The sequence below is a fragment of the Lissotriton vulgaris genome, chromosome 9 (assembly GCF_964263255.1).
Source record: "Lissotriton vulgaris chromosome 9, aLisVul1.2, whole genome shotgun sequence".
Lineage (NCBI taxonomy): Eukaryota > Metazoa > Chordata > Amphibia > Caudata > Salamandridae > Lissotriton > Lissotriton vulgaris.
In genome coordinates this window covers 1,133,808,663-1,133,835,423 of record NC_141697.1, presented here as the reverse complement: position 1 = coordinate 1,133,835,423, position 26,761 = coordinate 1,133,808,663, and the positions used below count along the sequence as shown (strand labels likewise).

The following is a 26,761-nucleotide window of genomic DNA, read 5'->3' as shown; positions in this document are numbered from 1 at the left end:
TTAGATAAGTGAGTACAAGATTCAAGTCCCACTGGGGCATCACGAAGGGAACAGGAGGGAACATGTGTGTGATGCTCTTCAGAAATCTATTTACAATGGGGGACTTGAATAAGGAAGGCTGATCAGGTAGCCGTAACAAGGCGGAAAGAGCAGAAAGGTACCCCTTAAGAGTGACCAGAGCAGAGCCCTGCTGGGCAAGGGAAAGAAGGAAGAGTAGAACTTCAGAAAGGGGTGCAGAGAGAGGGTCCACAGCCTTTGCTGTGCACCATGCCACAAATCTGTTCCACCTGCAGGCGTATACCGACTTAGTGGAGGGACGCCTGGCTGCCAGAATGATATCACAGTCTTCGGGAGGCAAGTCAAATGGCCTCAACTGCCACCGCTCAATCTCCAAGCTTGTAGGTGGAGACTGGACAGGTTCGGGTGCAGGACCGTCCCCTGCTGCTGCGACAGAAGGTCCTCCCGAAGAGGCAGACGTATCGGGGGATCGACTGACATGCTGAGTAGCTCGGGATACCAGTATCTTCGTGCCCAGTCCGGAGCCACAAGGATAACCTGGGCCCGGTCGCGCCTGATCTTCTTCAGCACTCTGGGCAGAAGTGGTATAGGCGGAAAGGCGTACAATAGACCGCAACTCCACTCGCGACGAAAAGCGTCTCCGAGCGAGTGCCGCCTTGGAAATTCCAACGCGCAGAACTGATGACATTTCGCGTTCTCTTCTGTGGCGAATAGATCTAACCAAGGCTCTCCCCATTGCTGAAAGAGGCCTTGCGCCACTTCCGAGTTCAGACGCCATTCGTGATCCATCATGCACCGACGGCTGAGTTCGTCCGCCCTGGCATTCAGAGAGCCTGCCAGTTGTTGAACCACCAGGGTCACGCCCTGATGTTCCAGCCACTGCCAGAGGCGCAGAGCCTCCTGGCATAGGGTCCACGACCCCACCCCACCTTGTTTGTTGCAGTACCACATCCGACCCTCCGGGATATCGCGATTTTCGCAGTTTGCCGCGAAATCGGCACTTTTGTAAAAATGCAGCGATTTTTACTAAAGTGCCCGCGAAATCGGCACTTTTGTAGAAATCGCGGCATTTTTACAAAAGCCGCTATATCCTGGGGGGTCTACAAGCAGAAAAAGATCTAAATCACAACCGCTTGCTCGGACGTCTCCATATTTGTTGTGCAGCCAGCGCCCAAAGGATGCGTGAAACGTCATGATTTGGGAGACAGAAAAGAAGGACTAGAACAGAAACGAAAGTTACAACAGACCACCAGCATCAATACAGTAAAGCAGTTGGCCATTTCGGAACAGGGCGAGTTGTTAGTTACTACAAACATTGCCACAATTTTTCAATGTGTCCGGATGACCCACAAGGACTTGTTATCCTAAGTAAGGTAAACAGTAACAGTTTAAAATGGCAAAACTGTTATTTCAGTTTTATGATTACAACTAAAAAGTCTTCTCTATCCAAAATGACAACTGCTGAACGGAATTTCACATTTCCATCAAAAGCACTTCATTTGTATATGATCTGGCACACTATAAACCACCCAGATTTATTAACTATATATGTAAGTGAATCTCACTTAGATTAATCAGAAAATTATATGTCGGAGACCTTATTTTCCAAATGCCCTAAAAAGCACGTACCCAATTTAATGTTTCTTATTTTACGAGCAACTTTTTTACTTGCTGTGCAGTTTGACAGCTTGGCTTGTAACTTTTATCCTCTCTCAGCCATAACCCCTACACTTGGCCCAGTCCGCATATGCGCCCAATGCATATGCTAATAAATAAATTGTTCAAACGAGACTTGTGTACTTTGTTTGATTATGGGAAAACGTGGCTGCATTTTTATTCAGCATGCATGATCACAGAGCCCAGTCATAGATCAAGAAGACGGGCCATAACCAATTCACTGCGCCAAAAATCATGAAGGGGTCATAAATCATTTACAAGTGACAGGTTATAAATCCTGATAGTTGATAGGTCATAAATCAGGGTTGTCACATCTCAATCCAGTCCTGTCATCTGCTTGTCCTTCTTTATGGCACTTTTTGTTGTTAAGGCAATCATACATGCTACATTTTGGGGGTAATTAGATTTCTTGTTGGTTTAACTCTAACCAGGTTTAACTTGAAATAAAAAAAACTGTGCACGAATCATCAAAGCAGATATGATGGGAGTCAAAGGTGTAGGTGAACTGTTGCTTTCACATTCACCATTCTGTGGAAATTTGATATTTCTTTACCTTGAACAAATGCTGAACCAAACTTCATCAAATGTGGAAGGAAGCCAGAATTTTCTCTCGATTGCTGCTTTTGTAAAAGAATGGCGAATTTGGGTTTGATCATTTTCTCAAAAACTTCTTCACTACGCCTGCACCAGTGCCTCTAGTTAGGACAACTCACCCATTCCTTCAAGCACTCTCACTCACGCTAGATTAATTTTTTCGTGCATTTGTGAGGTTTGAAACAAGTTTATTTCACGTTCACTAAAGTGAATTCCTTTTGGGCTCTGGGCATGTGCTTTTTTTTACATCCGTTTCCAGAATCTTTTCCTGAATTTATCTTCATCCCTCAATCTTATCTGCTGTATGCAGGTGGGTTTTGTAGATGTTCGGAAGGCAAATTTGCTTTTTCAACTCCAGTCCTACCATATTTGAGAAAGTGCAACTTTCACCAAAATAGTTCCATCCAAAATAGTCTTTAATATTTTAACTCCAGTCCAGGAATATATTGGGAAAAGTTATAAGTTCCCAAAATGATTTGAAAAAGCGTTGAAAGTTGTAATTGTGTCCTGCCCTGAGGGTGCTGCTCAAGGCATAAAACAAAACAGCAATACCTGCAAATGGTCATACAAGGTAATCAATTCACAATGTTGACAATGTGTCTGGTGGAGGTCACTTAGGGGCTCATTACGATGGCGGAGGGACCGCCACCGCCAGCAGTGAGGTGGCGGGCCCTCCGCCATCTGGCAGCAATGTTCCCCCATCCAGATTATGATGGTGGGGGGAACCCACAGGCAAGCGTGACGGCGCAAACACCGGCCGCCACGGTTCCGCAAGGCAGACCTTTTCTGCCTGCCTTCTGGAACTAAACTATGGCCAACATAGGGACCCACCCACCAGGGCGGAACCCTCCATCCCTCCTTGCTACATTTGAATCAGAGTGTTTCCAGACAAAACACTGGTTCGTAGTCGCACAAAAACTACAGAGATAAAATTGTACAATCAATTGAGTGCACCGACGGATCTTCAAACCAACATAGGGACTGCCGTAGGATTACGATATTTCTTTTCCGCCTGTCTTTTTGAGGTGGTCATCCAACCGCGAAAAGACAGGCGGAAACTGATTCGGGGGAGGTAGCTGTGCACTGGGGGGTACCCATGGTACCCCACTATATTTCCCTGCACAGCATGACATTTTTACATTGCGTACGGTGCGGCAGTCAGCAGCACCGTCCGCAACGTTGAATGCCCTGGATGCGCCCGCCAGTATGGCGGGCACATCCTAATTGCAGAGGTGGGACCGCTGCATGTCTGGCGGGCGGTCACATACACATTGCTGCGGCATATTCGCACAAACTTTCCAGAGTGTCTTACGCTAGTACTGCACGTTGAAGGGAGTCAGAGTTTACTTTATCAGTGCTTTCACTTTAAAAGAAGTATTGGGTGCCGACACGAACTCTATTGCAAGACACAAACTGACCTGACATGAGTTTGCCTGCATAAACCGGGTAATAAACTCTCACTGTGCCAATTCTAGCCCTAGGTTTTCCTGCAGTAGGTTGGTAGCTGCAGCCACAGAGATAGATTGATGTAGAACTGCTAAGAAATACAGCTGAAGCATGAAAATTAGGACACTTGCCTCAAATTTGAATAACGGCACTTTGGTAAATATACCAAAGGTAGTGACAAGAGCCTGTGTTTGGGGGAGGGGAGCGAAGAGAAGATGTATGGTGAGTGCTACAACAATCTGACTCCGAAAACCGCTGTCGTCATATTGGAATAGATTGTATAGAGGCATTGGGTACTCACCAACTCATGTGTTGGTAGACTGGGAGCTGCCATGTTAAAATCACGTAGTGCACCAGACGTAGTGGCTGCAGTACTAGCTGGAAAAAACTCCTGCACAGTGAGGTGTTGTTGTTGCAACAACAGGGAAAGGATGGGACGGGGAGCAAGATACAATAAAATATGGACAGGAAAGAAATATTCCTTCCTAGTTGTAGATTTGCTGTGAAACTGCAGCAGCCCATAATTGTGAAGCACACGCTCGAGGGAAACAAAGTGTCTACATTGTAAAGAAACCAAATATACACAGCTTCATGTTGTTAAATAACAAAAAAAACTAAGATATCTGTGTTTGTTATAGGAAAAATGGCCACATAAAATGCCGCAAAATTGCAGCTAAATTTCCATATTTGTGCCGCTAAATTTCCATTTTTGTGCCGCTAAATTTGCTAATCCATGCAGCTATATCCTGGGGGGGTCTGCCACATGGCGGTGGTGTTGTCCGTGAACACCTGCACTAGACTCCCCCAGACAGAGGGGAGGAATGCCTTCAGTGCTAGACGAATCGCCAGCAGCTCCAAAAGGTTGATATGGAGCCGGGACTCCGCCGGAGTCCAGAGGCCTCTGATCTCCGCCTCTCCCATGTGGCCTTCCCAGCCCTGGAGGGACGCGTCCGTCACAACCACGTGCTCCGGGTGGGGTAGGGAGAGGGATCTGCCACTGACCCAATCGCGGTCCGTGAGCCACCACTGCAGTTGTCTCGCAGTGCCCTCTGAGATCAAGACCTGATCGGACAGGTTGCCCTGATGCTGGGCCCACTGAAACTTCAGGTCCCACTGCAGAGCCCGCATCCGCCATCGGGCGTCATGCACCAGAAGGATGCAGGAGGCCATCAGCCCCACTGCGCCGAGTCGAGAACCGCTCCGATGAAGAGGAGCTTCTGAGAGGGACACAGGTGCGACTTCGGCACATTGATGGAGAACCCCAGCAAATGCAGGAGGTCGGCCGTAGTCTGGAGGTGGCGGACGACTGTCTTGGGCGAGCCCGCCTTTAACAACCAGTCGTCTAGGTAGGGGAAGACGGACACCCCTAACCTGCGCAGATGAGCTGCGACCACCGCCATCACCTTCGTGAACACCCGTGGGGCGCTGGTAAGGCCGAAGGGGAGCACGGTAAACTGAAAGTGCTCTTGGCCTACCGTGAACCGCAGGTAATGCCGGTGGGCCGGCAGGACGGGGATGTGGAAATAAGCGTCCTGCAAGTCCAACGCTACCAGCCAGTCTTCTGGGTCCAGAGCAGCTAGGACTTGAGCCAAAGTCAGCATCTTGAACTTCTCCTTCCGGAGGAAGCCGTTGACGTTCTGCAGGTCCAAGATAGGGCGTAGGCGCCCTTTGCCCTTCTTGGGTACCAGAAAGAAGTGGGAGTAACATCCACACCCTACTTCTGGCCCAAGAACGCGCTCGATGGCCCCCTTGGCCAAGAGGGCCGTGACTTCCTCTTGCAGAAGTTGCAAGTGATCCCCCGGCACGCGGTGGAATTGCGGTGGCATGGATGGAGGGGGTCGCCTCGAAGGGGACGGGGTAGCCCCTTCGGAAGATCTGCAGCACCCACTTGTCCGATGTGATAGTGCGCCAGTGGGAGAGGTGATGGTGCACCCTGCCTCCCACAGGCGTCACATGGGCCTGAAAACTCGGAAGGTTTCGAGGCGGGTGCTGTGGAGGGAGGTGTGACTGGCCTCGCCGTTGTCCCCGACCGCCGCCACGGCGGTTTCCACGGCCGCCACCGCGCTGTTGAACATTCTGCGGCACGTGGCTGGCAGCACGTGTGGGGGCGCCCCTTCCGTGGCCACGAAAGGAGCGAAAGGCACCCGATTGCTGGCGTGGGGCCGAGAGGCCCAAGGACTTGGCCGTAGCCCTGGAGTCCTTAAAATGTTCCAGCGCATGGTCTGCCTTGTGGCCGAAGAGGCCAATGGAACGGCATGTCGAGAAGTGTGGCCTGGACATCGGCCGAGAAGTTGGCGGACCTCAACCAGGCGTGGCGTCGAACCGCCACCGTCGTTGCCATTGCCCTGCCCATTGAGTCCGTGGTATCCAGCCCAAACCGGATGGAATAGCGCGCTGCATCTCGGCCCTCCGCAAGGGTTTGGGCGAGTTTAGCCCGGACCACCTCCGGACATTGTGGCAGCACGTCAGCAACAGCGTCCCACAGAGTGTGGGTGTAGCGGCCCAAGAGACAGGCGGTATTTACAGACCGCAGTCCTAAGCTAACGGACGAGAACACCTTCTTCCCGAACTGTTCATATCTCTTGGATTCCCGGGAGCGCGGTCTGGGAATTGGAGGCCTGGATGACCAGGCTCTCGGAGGTGGGATGGGTGGACAAAAAGCAAGAGTTGCCCGGGGCCGGGCGGTAGCGTCTGGCCATGTTCCTATCCACAGGCGGACCTGTGGCGGGCTTGGACCAAGTGCCCACAAGAACGTCACACAAGGCCTCATTGAACGGCAGCAGAGGCTCACTGGAGCTTGACTGCGGTTTGAGGACCTCAGTGAGGAGGTTAGTCCTCACGGCCGCGACGGGGAGCTCAAGGTTTAGGGCCTTGGCCGCCCTCGTCAACACTACACTATATGTAGACCCCTCCTCCGAAGCCACGGTCGGAGGAGAGACAAATCCAGTGTCTGGCGAAGTGTCAATACCACTGGCCTCCCCAAGCTCATATGTCCAGTCCTGTTGAGACTGGCACTCCAGTGCCAGAGGGTCCTCAGACCCCTCCCAATCTTCCTCCTCACCAGTTTCCTGTAAAACAGGATTAGTAGACGGGGCCTCCTCATGGAAATAAAAATCTCCAAAGGCCGTCGGAAGCGGCGCCCAGCGGCGCCGTTCCTGCGCCAGATTCGGACCAGAGGGAACATTGGGGACGGCATCCACAGTGGGTGCCGGGGGCGACACCCGTGGGGCCGGTGAGGTCGATCAGCGACAACCCGGATCCGGAAGCAGATCCGGTGAGGTCCTGCGGCGCCGGGACCGAAATCGCCGGCGGCGTCGGGGTCGAAGCACCCGACCCGCTAGGGCCACCAGTTGGGACCATTGGGCCCGGAGGCGCCACGGAACCAGACTGAAGAGGGAGGGACCTCATGGCCATGAGGTACCGCTCGATCTCCTCCGGCGTCGCGCCGTGCCCAGGGACCCGAAGGTGTGGGGAAGGCGGCGACGCGCTTGCGACTCCTGCGGAGCCGCGTGGGCGGTGTCGCCCGAGCCCCCGGCCGCATCGTGCGAGCGTCAGGGTGGGTCGGAGGAACAATGACGTCTCTCCGACCTCTCATGCCTCTTGCCTGAGGACTTGGAGCCTGACGACCGGTGTCCACTCCCGGAGCTGCGATGACTCCGACCTCACGACCTGTCCCTCGACCTCCCGTGGGACCGGGACCTGGAGTGGCGCGGGGCCGACTGCCGGAGTTCGAGCCGCTTGCGGGACCGCTCCCGCCTAGCCTTCGACGTCAGGGCCCGGCAGTCGGAGCAGGTGCGGTCATCGTGGTCGAGGCCTAAGCACTTCAGGCACCGGCAATGGGGGTCCGTAACCGACATCAGTCGGTCGCACTTCGAGCAGGGTTTGAACCCGGGCATCCCTACCGGCACCGATAGAGTCGAAGACTCGAAGGAAGAAATGATCAAAAAGATCAAATAGTTCAGTCAAAAAATGACTAGGGGTAGAGCTTCTCCGGATCTGCGCTAGCTGGCGCGGATAAAAGAAGAACTGACGTCAGAGCGCATGGGCGGCGTCTAATTACTCCGACGACGTCATTACGGCGCTAACGACGCCGACGACAGACGCGGAGCCGCAGACGACGCCTACCGACGCGCAGGGGTGTTGCTACGCAAAAATGTCCGGATCCAGTCTGACGCCTGGGGATATTCTAAGGTAAGGAATATATCACTAACGTGTCTCTTTCAGATAAGGGCAGCCAACGATGAAAACGCTCTGCCTAGCCCACATCGTATGGTGAACTTGTCTGCATTCCTCCTGTAGGAAGGTACATCCTGACTATGGTTGCCCCCAACTTTTTGCCCTGTGTTTTAGCTGGTTTTGGACATAGTCGACCTGGGACCCTGCCAATCAGGACCCCAGGCCTACTGCTCTCTCTTTAAAATGGATTCCATGTACCCTAGGTACATTTCCAATTGGTACTGGGCCACCCTATCAGACCCTGTAACTCAGGGCATGGGTGTACCCAGGGCTGCCAGGGGCTGCAGCATGTATTATGCCACCCCTGGCTGGCCTCTTAAATTTGACACAACTGGCTGCATGACAGCTGGGGCAAAGTCGTGTAATCACCCTTTGCTGTAGGTGTAGTATACCTATACCTAACCCTTAAATGGACACACAGATTCCTATCAGTCACTCCTATGGCAGGCCTTGACAATCCTGAAGGCAGAGTGCTTGGAATCATGTGAGATGGTGCTCTGGCATGAGCTGAGCCTGTCTGCAGCTTGCGGAATCAAGTCCTAATAGCTGTTCCATGATATCGCATACCATATACTCTTAAGTGCATTATAATCCTCGCGGTTAAATGCTATCTTTGGTATTGCTTTATCAAAACATGTCGAGTAAGGTGTCATACGAATTGGAATACTAACCCCTCGCCAATTCTGGCGACGGGGTTAGCATTCCACCCTTCTAGAGGGACACGACATGTATGTAACTGTGAACCCCGGTTAAAGTTAACTGAAGCCTCAGCTCCACAAAATGGATGCTGCCACCACAGACACGAGTCTGACCCCCTGCAGCTGGGAGTCCTTCCAGCGAGGGGAGCCTGGACAAAGGGTTTCCTGTCAGGGGCGGTGCTAGCACCGTCCCAGACATGGTTTTGTGTATCCTGGGTAGGCAGGGCTTTACAGGAAGGTGACTGCTGAGTGGCACCCCGGTGCTCACTACGCATAGGCCGGTCTGAACCAGTTCCAGGGGCACACCAGCCCCTGGCCTGGGGAAGTCCGGCATGGCTGAGGGGTGTAACCACCCCCCACCTAGTCCCACCCATAGGCAGGACCTAGTCACCGGGTCAGCCCCCTTTTTTAGTATAAAGATAGGAGCGGGCCCCCTGTTAAAATTAGATCATCTTTGGAATCAAGATACCACTTTCTTCGAAAGGACTTCACGATTTCTTCTTCAAGATTCTCCCTTGTGGCTAAGGAGTAGTCACCCTGCATCCGCAGGCACCATCCTAAAGAACACTGCGGTCTGCTGCAAGTCCTTCATCACGAATCCGACGACCCAGCTCGACGAGACCCGGCTTCCCTGGCACCTCTGACCTCTACTCACCTCTACAGCCCAGCTGAGAACCGTGAGTGCGACGAGACCTCAAGGGACCGACGATCGCCAAGACTGCACGACATCTTTACTGCAAGCCCACCGTGTCCTCCACTGGTGAGTGCTTTGGGGTCCGAGAAGCCCCGACCCTGCGCAGCTCCAGCACCCAAGGTCAGCCCCCCTGCATCTCCACGATCGGCGTGGGGCCCTTCTGCTGTTTGCTGTGCACCGCGTTGTTTGGCTACTAGCCGGCTGGCTTGTGGCCCTCTGAACGACGCCCGACGACATCTCTTCTGCTGGTCTGGTTGCTCCAGGCTGGCCCTTGCTTCCTTCTTCAAGAGAGGCACCCCGGACCCTCCTGGTCCACTCCAGACGCCATTTTAGGTCCACCGCGTGGGCTTGAATTTGCCAAGGCTTTGTTGCCCAATCCTGGGTCCAGCGACGCCGACAGCTTCTATCTTCGTGGGACAGCTCGATCCTCCATCCTGGTCGCCGACAACGCCTCCTGGTCCGTGAGATCGTCGAGTCAAGCGTCACCCACTCACCTTGTCGAGGTGGCTACCATCCGGTGCCCTCCTGGTGCCCACTGACTACTGGCTAGTAGTCTCGAACTTGGTCCCCTCTGCTTTCAGGTGTCATCTATCTTCGAGATCCAGGCTTGGATCCAACTGAACTTTCTTCACTGGTCACCGGCCAGCATCTTTTCTTCCGGCTCCTGGTCCGTCTACGAGGATTCCCGACGTCTTTTCAGACCTATGCAGCTGCAGCCCCTGGGCTAGGTAACTTCGGCATTTCGGTGCCCCAGCATAGCCTCACTATCCAAGGGTCAGAATCTACTTTCGTTTTCTCCCTACCAGGTCGGGTTCGCCCGAGAACACTAACTTTCTATTTCCTAGCTACCATAGACTTTTGTCCCGCATCTCGCGTGAGAGTGCACACACTGCACCCGAGTCCCCTAGGCCTCCTAGAAGTAATCTAACGATTCCCTAGTCAAGTCCTAGCGATTCCAAAAGCTATTAGTACTGTACTTACCTGCTAGGAATTTCGCATTCCACTTTCAGAGTATATGGTTTTCCGTGCCCCTCGGGCATTTGTATATACTGTGCTAACTTAAGTATTTTTGTAAGAGTTTTGGTTTGTGCTTAGTACCCTGTCCTCATAAAGAGTACAGGGCTGTTGTGATCTTTAAATAAATAACTGTTTATTTTCATAACACTTGTGTGGTGTCCTTTCACTTGGTATTCAAGGGGTATATGTGTGGTAAACAGCTGGCTTAACGCGCCCTCTCGAGTCTTTAGCCTTAGACTGCTCGTATCCACGCTACTAGGATAGCTGGTCTATAAGGTTGACTTACAACCAATCATCAATAAGGGTTGCTGGACTGATACATAGTGTTCACTAGAATAGTGAGCACTGCATATCAGGCCACCTTCTCACATTGGTGAGCAGCGGTTGGGATTTGAGCTTGCTGTTGTTTTACCACACGTATCCTAAGAATATCTTGTTGAAAGATCACATAAGTACTGTTAGGTACATATAACTTAAGCTTAGAATACTCTGAGTTCTACTGAACCAGCTGTTGTAGCTCCTCAAGGCTTAGCGCACCTTGGCTGCAACTCTAGCAAGGGACCAGTAGGTAACACATAGTGTAGGTAGGTGCATCACTTACACCACACTAGAAGCAGTATGTCGGTCACAGGAGGAAACACTGAGTCTCCCCTTGTGTCAGTTGACCCTCCACAGGTCATCCCTTCAAAATATACTGCTCTTAGCTTCCATGAGATGAGACAAGTGTGTACTCTCAGGAAACTAAAACAGGGGTCTAACCCCACCACTTCCTTTCTGATTGGTCTCCTAGAGGCTTATGATGCCAGTAGGGCTGGTAACCCAGACCCTTCTAATCCAGATGGAAGTTTGCCCTCCTTACAGGGTCCCTTTGATATCCATCCCCTCCTTGAGGCAGAGGTTGCTGAGGATGAGGATGAGTTATCAGGGGATGAGGCAGATAAGGGACAGCTAGAAGTCAGTAGACTAAGCAGGTCCAACTTAAGCAGACATGAGCTTGGTACTGGGGGACCCCTGGGCCCACTCTCAGGTCAGCTTAACATTGGGAATGGACGAGTTAGGTCTCTATCAAGAGGCTCTAGCAGATCCTTTCGAACCAATGGCTCTCTCAACTCTTCTCACAGAGGAATGTCTTCCCCTAAGAGGAGAGTGTATGAAGCTGAAGAAAGGGCAGTCAAACTGAGGATTGAAAGGGAAGAACTTGCCCTGGCCAAAGAGAGACTTGCCCTTGCTAGAGAGCAAGAATTATGTGGGCTAGTTCCCACTGGTGGCAGCAATAAACCTAGCAAGAGGGAAAGGAGTTTTGATACAAAGCACCTGAATAAGATAGTGCCCCCCTTTAAAGAAGGGGATGACATCCACAAATGGATTACTGCTTTGGAGAGAGCCTGCACTGTGCAGGGTGTTCCCCAAAGTAAGTGGGCAGCTATCTTGTGGCTCTCCTTTGATGGTAAAGGTAGAGATAAGCTCCTCACCACAAGGGTGGAGGATGCTAACAATTACCAAGTCTTGAAAAATGTACTGGTTGATGGGTTTGGTTTAACCACTGAACAATACAGGATGCTGTTCAGAGACACCCAGAAAACTCAGTCTCAAGATTGGGCTGACTTTGTTGATTGTGCCACTAAGGCTTTTGAAGGCTGGCTACTGGGTAGTAAGGTTACTGATTTTAAAGGATTGTATAATCTAATTATGAGGGAGCAAATCTTAAATAATTGTCAGAACCAGCTATTACATCAGCACCTGGTAGACTCTGAGTTGACCTCTCCACAGGAATTGGGTAAGAGGGCAGACAAATGGGTCAGAACCAGGGTTAGGCCTAAAAACCAGGGTGGTGACCAGAAAAAGGAATCAACCAAGCCTCAAGAGAAGGGTGGGGATAAATCCACAGAGAAGACTTCCCAAGGGCCCCAAAATTCCAACAAGGGTGGTGGGTCCCAGAACACTCCTTCAGAACAGAAGAAACCTTATTGCCATACCTGTAAACAGGTGGGTCATTACAAAAGTGATGCCAGTTGCCCTAAAAATGGTAATAAGGGAAATATACCCCCAGGTAATACTCCTAAACCTCCTGTTACCACTAGTGGTAATCCCCCAGGTGGTGGGAGTGCCCCCAAGAATGTGGTGGGCATTACTTTGGGCAATCAGGAGGACTATGGCTTAGCCAGGTTCCCTGACCACACTCTTGTCTGTGAGACTGGCATGGGGTTTGCCAACTTCACTACTGGACCCCACATTTTGGGCAAGTATAGACAAGAAGTTCTAGTGAATGGTCAGAAAGTTGAGGCATTCAGAGACACAGGGGCCAGCCTCACCATGGTGAGTGACCATCTGGTCCCCTCTGCTCAACTGACCCCTGGTTTTACTTATCAGGTGACAGACATTCATGGAATGAAAAGAAGGCATCCCATGGCAGTAGTCAAGCTCAGCTGGGGTAATGTCACAGGGCCCATGAGAGTGGCAGTGACAGATAATCTACCTGTAGATTGCTTACTGGGGAATGACCTGGAACTCTCAGCATGGGCTGAGGTGGAACAAGAAACACATTCCAGAATGATAGGCCTATCCAGACAGGTTAGTGGGGCAGTAATAGCTACAGCCCCAGTCCAAGCACCATTCCTCCCTGAAAAGGTTGGAAGGGCAGTGGTAGCCACTGCCCAGGCTCAGACAGACTTTTCAGAACAGGATAGGAGGGCTGTGACAGTCACAGCCCAAACACAGACTGAGTGCCCTCCTGGAAAGGTTGGCAAGGTTGAAATGGTCTCAGCCTCTACTCAGACAGATAGTGAGGTTGTGAAGCCTGAAACAATGGATCACTCCACTCAAACAGAGAGCATTGAGGAGGAAGAAGAGTCTTCCCCCTCCCAGACACTAGGTGAGAGCCAGCCTCCTCAGGGAACTGACTCTACCCCTGTTGAAGGAACTGCCCCAGAGGTAGTCAGGCCTAGCCTGGCAGAGCCCCTGATGGCAGGGGACCCTTCCCAGGTGGGACCCAGTCTGGAGCAGGTAAACTGCACCTCTCTACCCTGCCTTAGTCAGCCCAGGGCTGAAGAGGTCAGGGAGGCCAGTGGTGGACCCCAAAGGGCCCCCTGTCCAAAAGAACCCCCTAATCAGCAGATTAGGATCACTGAAGCTGGTAACCCTAGCCAAGTGAAAATAGAACAGACTCCTGAGGGATCCCCCTTAAAAGTAGGTAGGGAACTCCCACAGCTGGACACTGTTGGGCACAGCCAAACATGGGGCCTAAAAACCTCAGACCTGACCTGTCCCTCCAGTAAGCCAAACAGAGGGACTCAGCCTCCAGCTTTAGGTAGCCAGAGGCTGACCCTGAGAGCTCAGTGCATCTCAGCTAAAGAAAGAAAGGCACACATGATGGATGGTGATTGGAGGAAGTTGAGCCCAAAGGTAGAGGAGCCTCACTTCAGTACTCCATCCCAGCATCAGCCTTTTACTTTCCCAAGACACACCAGAGACAGAGATTCCCTATGGTGGAGACCCTCAGATACCCTTAGGGTGAGGGGTTGCCTAGTGGACCATGACACAGGGGGAAACCAAGCCAGAGCTGGTACTTCCTTATATGGCCACTTAGGTAATAGAGGCTTACCTGGACAAGGATAGCCTTATCTCCTTTCGTTTGGGGGGGGGGTTGTGTAGGAAGGTACATCCTGACTATGGTTGCCCCCAACTTTTTGCCCTGTGTTTTAGCTGGTTTTGGACATAGTCGACCTGGGACCCTGCCAATCAGGACCCCAGGCCTACTGCTCTCTCTTTAAAATGGATTCCATGTACCCTAGGTACATTTCCAATTGGTACTGGGCCACCCTATCAGACCCTGTAACTCAGGGCATGGGTGTACCCAGGGCTGCCAGGGGCTGCAGCATGTATTATGCCACCCCTGGCTGGCCTCTTAAATTTGACACAACTGGCTGCATGACAGCTGGGGCAAAGTCGTGTAATCACCCTTTGCTGTAGGTGTAGTATACCTATACCTAACCCTTAAATGGACACACAGATTCCTATCAGTCACTCCTATGGCAGGCCTTGACAATCCTGAAGGCAGAGTGCTTGGAATCATGTGAGATGGTGCTCTGGCATGAGCTGAGCCTGTCTGCAGCTTGCGGAATCAAGTCCTAATAGCTGTTCCATGATATCGCATACCATATACTCTTAAGTGCATTATAATCCTCGCGGTTAAATGCTATCTTTGGTATTGCTTTATCAAAACATGTCGAGTAAGGTGTCATACGAATTGGAATACTAACCCCTCGCCAATTCTGGCGACGGGGTTAGCATTCCACCCTTCTAGAGGGACACGACATGTATGTAACTGTGAACCCCGGTTAAAGTTAACTGAAGCCTCAGCTCCACAAAATGGATGCTGCCACCACAGACACGAGTCTGACCCCCTGCAGCTGGGAGTCCTTCCAGCGAGGGGAGCCTGGACAAAGGGTTTCCTGTCAGGGGCGGTGCTAGCACCGTCCCAGACATGGTTTTGTGTATCCTGGGTAGGCAGGGCTTTACAGGAAGGTGACTGCTGAGTGGCACCCCGGTGCTCACTACGCATAGGCCGGTCTGAACCAGTTCCAGGGGCACACCAGCCCCTGGCCTGGGGAAGTCCGGCATGGCTGAGGGGTGTAACCACCCCCCACCTAGTCCCACCCATAGGCAGGACCTAGTCACCGGGTCAGCCCCCTTTTTTAGTATAAAGATAGGAGCGGGCCCCCTGTTAAAATTAGATCATCTTTGGAATCAAGATACCACTTTCTTCGAAAGGACTTCACGATTTCTTCTTCAAGATTCTCCCTTGTGGCTAAGGAGTAGTCACCCTGCATCCGCAGGCACCATCCTAAAGAACACTGCGGTCTGCTGCAAGTCCTTCATCACGAATCCGACGACCCAGCTCGACGAGACCCGGCTTCCCTGGCACCTCTGACCTCTACTCACCTCTACAGCCCAGCTGAGAACCGTGAGTGCGACGAGACCTCAAGGGACCGACGATCGCCAAGACTGCACGACATCTTTACTGCAAGCCCACCGTGTCCTCCACTGGTGAGTGCTTTGGGGTCCGAGAAGCCCCGACCCTGCGCAGCTCCAGCACCCAAGGTCAGCCCCCCTGCATCTCCACGATCGGCGTGGGGCCCTTCTGCTGTTTGCTGTGCACCGCGTTGTTTGGCTACTAGCCGGCTGGCTTGTGGCCCTCTGAACGACGCCCGACGACATCTCTTCTGCTGGTCTGGTTGCTCCAGGCTGGCCCTTGCTTCCTTCTTCAAGAGAGGCACCCCGGACCCTCCTGGTCCACTCCAGACGCCATTTAAGGTCCACCGCGTGGGCTTGAATTTGCCAAGGCTTTGTTGCCCAATCCTGGGTCCAGCGACGCCGACAGCTTCTATCTTCGTGGGACAGCTCGATCCTCCATCCTGGTCGCCGACAACGCCTCCTGGTCCGTGAGATCGTCGAGTCAAGCGTCACCCACTCACCTTGTCGAGGTGGCTACCATCCGGTGCCCTCCTGGTGCCCACTGACTACTGGCTAGTAGTCTCGAACTTGGTCCCCTCTGCTTTCAGGTGTCATCTATCTTCGAGATCCAGGCTTGGATCCAACTGAACTTTCTTCACTGGTCACCGGCCAGCATCTTTTCTTCCGGCTCCTGGTCCGTCTACGAGGATTCCCGACGTCTTTTCAGACCTATGCAGCTGCAGCCCCTGGGCTAGGTAACTTCGGCATTTCGGTGCCCCAGCATAGCCTCACTATCCAAGGGTCAGAATCTACTTTCGTTTTCTCCCTACCAGGTCGGGTTCGCCCGAGAACACTAACTTTCTATTTCCTAGCTACCATAGACTTTTGTCCCGCATCTCGCGTGAGAGTGCACACACTGCACCCGAGTCCCCTAGGCCTCCTAGAAGTAATCTAACGATTCCCTAGTCAAGTCCTAGCGATTCCAAAAGCTATTAGTACTGTACTTACCTGCTAGGAATTTCGCATTCCACTTTCAGAGTATATGGTTTTCCGTGCCCCTCGGGCATTTGTATATACTGTGCTAACTTAAGTATTTTTGTAAGAGTTTTGGTTTGTGCTTAGTACCCTGTCCTCATAAAGAGTACAGGGCTGTTGTGATCTTTAAATAAATAACTGTTTATTTTCATAACACTTGTGTGGTGTCCTTTCACTTGGTATTCAAGGGGTATATGTGTGGTAAACAGCTGGCTTAACGCGCCCTCTCGAGTCTTTAGCCTTAGACTGCTCGTATCCACGCTACTAGGATAGCTGGTCTATAAGGTTGACTTACAACCAATCATCAATAAGGGTTGCTGGACTGATACATAGTGTTCACTAGAATAGTGAGCACTGCATATCAGGCCACCTTCTCACACCTCCCATCAGCAATTGCTTGAGAGAGTAGGGCCCGGGCCTCCTCTAAGACCATGGGCAGCACTTGCCCAGCAGAGTATCAGATGGTATGGGCTATTCAGCCCAAGAGACACGCAGTACATACTGACCACATTGCCAGGTTCGTGGCAAGGAACATCCCCTTTCCAAAGGTATTCAACCTTCTAGATTCCCTCTCTGGTGGAGTGGCAGGAAATGTGCCGGGGTTAACTTTGGAGGTGGAGGCCTGGACCACCAAGCTCTCCAGGGTGGGGTGCTGGGTGAGTAAACTGAGGTCCCTCAGGGTGGCAAATGTCAGCGGGCAATTGTGCAGGGCTGGCCCAACCCCCCCACCCGAGTAGGATGTTGGTAAGAGTTTCATTGACGGGGAGTAATGTTTGGGTGGGGGCACGTCACGGCTGAGCACCTCCGTCAAGATGTTATTCTCGACTGCCACTGATGGGACCTCAGCTGCTCATCGCACTACCACTGTGAACGTGGCACTAATCTCCGTCATTTCATTTCACTCTCCTCCATAGCCATAGTAGTGGGAGAGACCCGCTGAGGTCTCTCCCACTACTCCCATTGGCATCCTCCAGATTCTCATACTAGTTTTCCTTGGGATCTTCTAACTAGTATCAATAAGGGTCCTCAGACCCCTTCGAAACATCATCCAATCCAGGCTGTCTAATCACCACCCAATCCAGGCCTGCCCTTGAAAGCACAACTACAGACAAGGAGCAACAAGGATCGCGGTCTTTAGTTTCAATTAGGTAAATAGAGGATAATTAGCAAAGAATACAGAAACATCATCTGTCATTTTATCAAAATAGCAATCCCCTTAGAATGTGGCTCTGGTAATATAGATGCATAATTTCAGCACTTTGAATTTCCTTCTGTAACAATGACGTCAGTATCTTTTGTTACCAGAGTTAAGATGCCAAAAAGCATCTGGTTGTTTAATACAGTGTAGGCATGGTAGATGAACCTCTGCAACAGGATACACTCCAAGATCACTTTAGCTTTCCTCTGGAGGTCTCTGGGCTTTGCATTGTGAGGTAATATATTGCAATACCGTTGGTTTGTATTTGGCTGTACGAGGAAGAACATTCCTGAAGAGGTCTCGTATGTAAACTGGCATTGGTTGAACAATGGACAGGAATCCAGTTATTCCGGGATAAATGACAGACTGCTCTCTAAAATAAACGCTTTTGCAGTAGTGTCCAAGAAGGCTCAGTATAATCAATCTGGTGGGATTTGTATAGCTGGCTTAACATCTTTTAACACTTTTTGTTGAGAACTTAGTGAGGTAAGGGTATGTGACGATCAACTGCCAAAGAGTCAAGCATTTGGAAAGGGCATGAGCAATGATTTCAAGTTTAACTGAAGAACTTTGTATTTCTAAGCTTCTTTCTCACCCCCACATAAGCATCTGTAATGCACATCCTCTGTTAAAGCATGGAAAAATATAGCAAACCGTTAGCTTCTCAAGTTATTCTCTACTGATCGGTTAATTTGATTCTTTGAGATCCATGAAAGGTTAATAGAAACATTTTGATTCTTGTTTAAACTAAGCAGCAAGAGGAGTACACATCTTTTTTCGTTCCTCGTAGACCTCTTTTTTGTTCCTTTAATTGCACTAGATTTGCTCTCTTCAATCAAGATAAATACTCCCTGTAATAAGTGGCACTGTAGAAACTCTTAATACCGTTTATGTGTGGAGATCTTTTGATCCAGATTTTTCATCTTATTATTTAAATAAATATCTGACATCCAGATGCCATTTTATTTCAGTCAATTGTTTCAAAGGCTTCTTCAAGTTAGAGAATTGGACAGTATATCAGAGAAAAGGCTTCCGTGTGTCTGCTTGAAGGAGGCAGGGTCCCTGTGGTAGCAGAAAAGTGATTGCCCCTACCACTAGGAAGAAAGTCCTTTACTCCAGTTAAAGTGATTGTATCTGCCCATATTTGTAGGGTATAGTAATGCGCTGCAGAAGGCTCTACCATAGTATTTGAACGTAATCATTGTGAACAGGTTTCTCCTATCCAGACATACTGATAACAAGGTCATCACTTCAGCTTTCTTTTTTTAGATCACAGACACAGAATTCCAAACAGAGTAGACTGAGAAAAGGAGGGTCAAGAAACTGTTAAGGCACAGTCAAAATGTGTGCTAGATTATGAAAGTAACTGCATGCAGAAAGGTAAGCAGTGTATGTTGCAAGTCAACTTAATTTTTCAGAGGTGATCATTCCTTTCTTTAAGATGCCTTTCTTTCAAATTCCTTTCATTTGGTTTCCTGAGTATGCGTTAAAATATGGCACCATAACCCTACAACCAACCCATCTTCATTAATAATAATGCACTAAAAAAAGATAGAAATGCGGAGGTTAGGAACACATATCCTCCTCCACCCAAACCTCCATGCAACACTATGGAAACTTACAACTGTTGATACAGATGACAGGCAAAGTGGAGGTGTGCTATTTTAAGAGAGAGAAAAGATGTTGTACAGAGCAAGATAGTTGTGTAGTGGTAGTGTGTGGGGTAATTGTTCCTAACACGCCAGGCCCCAGAATCGACCATAATGAGTTGGTTAGTATGGCAAGAGTAGGGGAAGATCGTTTCTGTGGGTCAGTTAAACAGGTGGAGGTCCACAAGCATCCTAATCTTGAAAAACAATGAACCAATGGTTTATTTCAATGTGAATTTGCACTCTTTTCTCTATCTGGGGCTCAATTGTGTGTTATGAGATAAATTGCTTGGGGCTGGCATAATGTATTAAACCAAAGAGCAATGGAAGGGCAATTAGTTGTCTTACCACCCTCCAGCATTTGTTGCATTATAGCCCAATGATGAGGTCATATACCCAGAATAGTTTGTGTTCAGTCTGCAGGGATACTTTTTTTTTTTTTTAAGTTCCTTTAATATGCCTCAGAACTTTCCTCGAGAATGTGTGGCTGGCCGAGCAAGACTTCCAAATGTGGTTGATTGGTACCCCCGTCTTCACAACTCCAGCACCTATCTTGAGTCAGTGCATAAATACAGGCAAGGTTCGGAGGTGCCATTGGTACCTTTTGCTTTAGATTGGCTTTTGTTAGGGAAAGACTCCAACAATCCTTACTAGTGAAACCAACTATTCATTATCATAGCGAAGGGTGAGGATGGAAAATCTGGCACCTGGCATATTAGGAGGCGATGCATACCAAACTTTCTTTCCCAGTTAGTCAATGTGTCTCCTTCCACCGCCGCGGTTAAGGCGTTAACTAAAAAGGCAAAGCTGTGTGTTTCTAAGGGCTTTGAGTCCTAGTATAAGCAGTATGAGAATTGGGTGCAGGTATTTTCTTATCTTGTCCTTAAGTTCTGGAAATCCCTTTCTCTAAACTTAGAAACAGAAATTAATTGCATGAAGTTTCAAAACTATTTTTTATATACACATTTTTATTGTTTTTCGACAAACATTGCCAGCCAGTCATCACGAAACAATGCGAATAAAAAAAATCACAGTCAACGGCTCGACTCTTCCTCAACTTGGAGCCGGTAAGGTACAAAATAGAATGCAATTGAACATTCCCTGCATGTCTATTGCAACTCCCCCAACCACTTCCCCCAGACCCTATGATACTTTTTAGGACAACCGCGTGCCTCATAAATGATTCTTTTGTGTGGCACACCAGTCAACCCCTCTCCGCCATTGCCCAATGCACGGGGGATCAGGGCATTTCCAAGATGCAGCTATGATGCTTGATTCCGGTCTAGGAAAAGACATGGCTTGGTAGTTCGGGCTGGACTGTTCCCATGAGGCACAGGGTCAAGGCTGATTTGCATATAGCCATTGTCTGACCTAGGGTGGTGTGGAGTGCAAAAAGACGATGGATTTAGGCCCAGATCTTTGTACTGGGGTGAATGTAAGACATTGTTCTGCATTCTGTCCATCAACTGTGTTTTTTGCAATTTTCACTCAGAGTGGGCTGGGTATGCTCAGACGTGAATCCCAGAATCTCCACATCACTGGAGTCAAGCTATCCAGGCTGAAGAAGGCTGATAGCCAGAAACCGGTCCTTGGATGCTTGATTCCGGTCTAGGAAAGACATGGCTTGGTAGTTCGGGCTGGACTGTTCCCATGAGGCACAGGGTCAAGGCTGATTTGCATATAGCCATTGTCTGACCTAGGGTGGTGTGGAGTGCAAAAAGACAATGGATTTAGGCCCAGATCTTTGTACTGGAGTGAATGTAAGACATTGTTCTGCATTCTGTCCATCAACTGTGTTTTTTGCAATTTTCACCCCGAGTGGGATGGGTATGCTCAGACGTGAGTCACAGGCTCTCCACATCACTGGAGTCAAGCTATCCAGGCTGAAGAAGGCTGGTAGCCAAAAACCGGTCCTTGGATGCTTGATTCCGGTCTAGGAAAGACATGGCTTGGTAGTTCGGGCTGGACTGTTCCCATGAGGCACAGGGTCAAGGCTGATTTGCATATAGCCATTGTCTGACCTAGGGTGGTGTGGAGTGCAAAAAGACGATGGATTTAGGCCCAGATCTTTGTACTGGGGTGAATGTAAGACATTGTTCTGCATTCTGTCCATCAACTGTGTTTTTTGCAATTTTCACCCCGAGTGGGCTGGGTATGCTTAGACGTGAGTCCCAGGCTCTCCACATCACTGGAGTCAAGCTATCCAGGCTGAAGAAGTCAAGCTATCCAGGCTGAAGAAGGCTAATAGCCAGAAACTGGTCCTTGGATGCTTGATTCCGGTCTAGGAAAGACATGGCTTGGTAGTTCGGGTTGGACTGTTCCCATGAGGCACAGGGTCAAGGCTGATTTGCATATAGCCATTGTCTGACCTAGGGTGGTGTGGAGTGCAAAAAGACGATGGATTTAGGCCCAGATCTTTGTACTGGGGTGAATGTAAGACATTGTTCTGCATTCTGTCCATCAACTGTGTTTTTTGCTATGACCCTCTTAGCCACCATCAACACCATAGTTAGAAACAGCTATTCATTTTTGGTCCAATCCAGCCCATCTGTAATACCCAGTAGTGCGTGGCTTGGGTCGTGAGGGACGTCCCATCCCAGTATTTCCGTGAGTTCTTCCTCAATGTCACCCAGAACATAGTCAAACGAGGACATACCCATACCATGTGGAAAAAATCAGCCAGTGCATGGGAGCACCAGGTGCAGGCTGGGTTAGGCAAAAACCTGCCCGGTGAAGGCGTGACTGGGTCAGGTAGGCTGCATGCAACTAGTATAGCTGTACCATACGGAGCCTGGCTGATGCTGTGACCGTCCTGGGAGCTGTAAGAGCATTAAGTCAGTCTTCCTCCTCCAGTATGCCACCCACTCCTCCCATTGGTTTCAGAGTCGATCTAGCGTGGTCGGGGTGTTATTGACCAGTGTTTGGTAGATGCGGGAGATAACCATCCCCCCCTCCCCAGGTCCCCCAGCATAATCTGCGCCTCTGGCAGGCTGTGTTCAGGGATCCGTGTGTCCTCCGTGAGGTGTACATGGAGGGCATGGCGCAGCCTTAGTTATTTATAAAATTGTGTCTGAGGCAGGGAGTACCGGGTGCGGAGGTCTTTGAAGGAGTGCATGTGACCGCTTGCCCACATATCACCCAATTGTGAGATCCTATAAGGTCCCAGGGTCTAAAGCCCTGCAGCCCACTAACCTCTCTAAGCCAGGTGCCTTGCCAGAGGGGCGTGCACTGGGTCAGCTTTTGCGTCCATTTAGTGTGTTGCAGCGCTGCCCGCCAGGCCAATAGCACGGAGCGCGTCACCTCCGGTAGTTGGGATGGAATGGGCTCCCCATATCAGAGATTGGATTTTGGTCAGGCCTAACTCGCCCAGCTCAAGCCTGTAGGCCGGGTGGGACAAGCCCCAATTAAACCAGTTGTGTATGGATAGCAAATGCTTGGCCAGATAATACAGATATAAATGGGTCATCCCCAGACCCCCATCAAATTAAGGAACCCTACATACGCTCAGGGCCAAGCGAACCCTCCCCTTCCCCCAGAGGAACTTAGAGACCATGCTGTCCAACTCCCGAAACCAGGCCATCATAAAGCAGACAGGGGTGTTTTGGAGTCCATAGAGGAACCTAGGGAGAATCATCATTTTCAACCAGGCGACTCTCCCCATAGGGTTCAGAGGTAATGTTGACCCTTTCTGAGATCTGCCTTAGCTCTTTTCACCAAAGGAGTAACGTTGAGGATCTAGCCTAGCTCAGGGAGCAGAGTGACCCATATCCCCAAGTATTTAAACGATTGGCGTCGGAGCGGTATGTTGGACTGACAGTCATAGCATTCTCTGGAATGATGGAGAGGGACCAGGACCGACTCGTTGGGATTCAGCTGGAGGCCTGCTCAAAGGAGCGTAGAATCTGGAGGCATTGAGGGCCGGATCGGGCGGGATCTGCTAGATAAATAAGGACGTTGTCTGCATAAAGAGCGATCTTGTCAGCCTCTGCATTGGGCCATTCCCATCCTTGCACACACCCTTCAGGCCGTATCAGGGCCGCATGGGGTTCCATCACCAAGGCGAAGAGCAGGGGGAAGAGGGGACATCTCTGCCTTGTGCCCCTGTGGATAGAGAAGGGCTCAGACAAGACACAATTGACTAGAACGCGTGCCTTCGGGCGGGCATACAGAACACGAACCACACCCCGAAAGTGGGGACCAAAATTCACCGCAGCGAGGACAGCATTTAAAAACCCCCAGTCCACCGAATCAAAGGTTTTCTCTAAGTCCACAAGGCGGACCGCCAAATAGTGGCGGTGAGCCAGGGCCAGATGCTACCTTCGGAGAAAATGCCGGATATTGCGCGAGGGCGTGCACTCGCACTGGTCCGGTTAAACCAACACGGACAGGTAGGGTTTTAGCTGCTGGGCAAGAATAGTAGCGAAAAGTTTCAGCTCCGTGTTGATAAAGGAGATGGGACGGTAGTCCGTACACCGCGGGGAGGGTGGCTGAGATTTGGTAAGAACTACAATGGTGGCCATGTCCGTCTCAGGAGGGAAGGAACCCGTTTCAGTCGCCTCCTCAAACTGGTTAGCTAGGTGAGGAATGAGGGTCTTGCGATATAGAAAATTGTATTCCTGAGGGAGGCCGTACGGGGTCTTGCCAGAGGAGGAAAGGGGTATTGCTTTATCAATCTCTTTGTGGGCGTAGGGCGGTCCAGGTCTGCCTGGACAGTGGGGTCCAGGTGTGGAAGGCGAGCGCCCCTGGCCCCCAGCAAGCCCGAGAGCGAAAGTGTTGGGGTTTTGGCCATATAGAGTTGGTGATAGTAGGAGGCGAAGGCGTGAGCCATCTCCAGTGGGGAGCAACGTACCGATCCGTCCAGGTCTATTATTTCGGGGCTAATTCGGTTTGCCCTGGATAGGGTAGCCAATCTATGGAGAATTGAACAGTTCTTGTCGCCCCAGCCATATACTCTGGCCACCGAGGAGCGCCAGAGGAGTTTAGTTGCCCCTAAGGAAAGCTGAGGTGAGCAAGAAGTCTCTCTTTGGAAGCGTCAGCAACTGCAGAAGAGGACTGTTCGAGGTGCAATGCTTGCGCCTCTCCTGAGGTGATCTGCCGCTGGTGCTTGAGCGGACCCTTAGCGACACCCCAGATAGTGGCCTTGCTTGCTTCCCAGAGGGTGCCTGGAGAGGACACCGACCTGTCATTGGTCAGGAAATACTGCTTGAGATCCATCCCCACTACCTTCCGGAACTCCTTATCCTGGAGAAATCAGGCGTTCAACCTCTACATCAAACGCACTGAGGGTGGGGGGGGCTCCCCGTTCTAAGTAGCACTTGATAGTGATCAGATGTACCTTTAGGGAGGATACGGACATCCTGGATCGCGGTGCAGTCCGTTGAGGGAACAAAGATCGCATCTATGCGCGCCTGCGTGTGGTGGGCTGCAGAGGTTTGAGTGAATTGTTCAGTGTATGGGTGCCAGGTACGCCATGCGTCGCAGAGGCCCAGCAACTCAGACCAGTTTGTTAATTGTTTCACCGGTGCCAGTTTACTGTGGGGTGGAGGGCCCGTTGTGTCCAGATCTGGGGAGGAAACCGCGTTAAAGTCACCCTGAGGAAAGTGGGACCCAAGGAAAGGGAGGTCAATAGCTCGGTGGATTTTTCCAGGGTCGCCGTGAGCATCGATGGGGATGAGTATATGGATATTAAGTTAAGGGGGTTGCCATTCAAAAAGCCACAAAGGGCCACCGAAGTGCCTTGATAGTCGTGGATGACCTGTGTAAGCACAAAGGGAAGCGATTGCTTCAGCCCGACCACCACCCCGCGAAAGCCCCGGGTGAAGCCTGAATGCCATACCCGGTCATACCCATAGTGTGCCAGGAAGGGACAGTGATTGCCCAGCAAGTAGGTCTCAAAACGGTTTTAAGACCTGACTTTACCGGTATTCCTTTCTGATTTTAACTCACTGCTGGGACACCCTTATTGTGGGGCTGTTGTGCTTAAAAAGTGCTTCATTCACTCATGCCCACCAATAGAACCTAAATACGCAAAGGGGATTCTTACAGTTTGTAAAATGTAAATTTAGCTTCAATCCCGTCACACAGCTAGTAGTAAGGTGCGTTAGTAGTATTATGTGATCCAAGGCATGAACAATACATTTCAAATAGACAAACTAACAAGAAGCAGCAGGCCAATATACTAAAGACAGGGTAATCAAATATACTTACATTCTGGTGGAAGTCTGTTCTTCCTAAAAGCCAATCTTTCGGTTTTCTTTCTGCTTTCAGCCAAGCTAAATAGGACTCCATAAACATACTGACGAACTGGCCGGTAAAGTAAAGCAGCAGGAGGCAGGTCTTTGTTGATCTCATCCTCAATTGCCACTTGGATTTTGATTTCACCCTTTAAAAATGAGAAACATGAGTGGACAAGGCCCTTGAGAGGTTTTTTTAAGTAAATGTTGTAAAGAATTATGAAATTCTTACACACACTTTGGTAACAAGTAAATTTGTGATTGGTGAATTGCAGTGCACATTTGGAAGGGTATATAGTTTAGCACTTACAAATGGAAAGAAAACATTATGTACATGTACACCTTGGTTTGCAGCTTGCAGTGCTGAAGATTTACATGCTGTGCAAATTCCTGACACCTAGCGTGGGGCGCGTACTATTAGAAGTTTCTGCTGATGGAGTTTCAGTTTTGGGGTAAATTACTGTACATACTCTGAATCCCACATTACATCAATACAAACCCACATCAGATTGCATTCTTGCCAACCATGACCTGCCCTTTTCCAGGGTATGCGTATATGTGTGGCAAAACAAACAAAAAGCCCCCTCCAGTGTGCTTGCATCCGGAGACGAGGACAGGGCAGGGCGCATTTGTAACTACAGCACTACAAGCTACAAAACAAGTATTACAGGTAAGTAACCTCTTCCATTTATAGCATGTGCAGCTGTGGGTCTCATGCCGAGCATTGACAGAAACTATTAATATCCAAACGGGGGAGCCCTATTGTTCCAAACGCATCTGGGCACATATAAACTTGTAAATACAAAGAACAATGCTTTGGAACAAATACTCGAATAATAATTAAATGGATAGGAAAATATCAATTAGTCCTTCCACTGAGACAAATTCTCAACGTTATTTAATATAAATGAATGTTGCCAACACAAAATGCAGTTCACAAAAAAGGATTGGTTATATATATATATATATATATATATATACACACATATATATGGATGTATTTTTTAAATGACATACATATAATTATACACATCAGTTGCACTAAATATATACAAAAATATACAACAAAATAATAATGTATATATACCTCACTATATACAAATAATATAGTGGGTAAGAAGTATCCTACGCACTTATTTATCCTTTGTTACCCTATTCATTAATACAGATGCTGAACCAATGTGTTATAAGCATTCTGTTTGTTAGAGATTGCCCTCTATAATTAAAGGAAAGTACATCATGAGGAACAATGATACTTTTGGTAGAACGTATCCATATATATATAAAAAATCCTTTTTCTGAGAACCATATTT

The 26,761-nt window shown here is 49.8% G+C and overlaps 1 protein-coding gene across 2 annotated transcripts in view; it reads right to left on the bottom strand.

The window, feature by feature from the left end:
* FAM120A (family with sequence similarity 120 member A) overlaps positions 1-26,761 on the bottom strand; it is a 453,805-nt gene that overhangs the window by 171,504 nt on the left and 255,540 nt on the right. For both annotated transcript variants that reach the window (XM_086939166.1, XM_086939165.1), the window contains exon 10: positions 25,423-25,597. In XM_086939166.1, the coding sequence (XP_086795292.1) occupies positions 25,423-25,597 (175 nt within the window). The remainder of the gene's footprint in view (positions 1-25,422; positions 25,598-26,761) is intronic.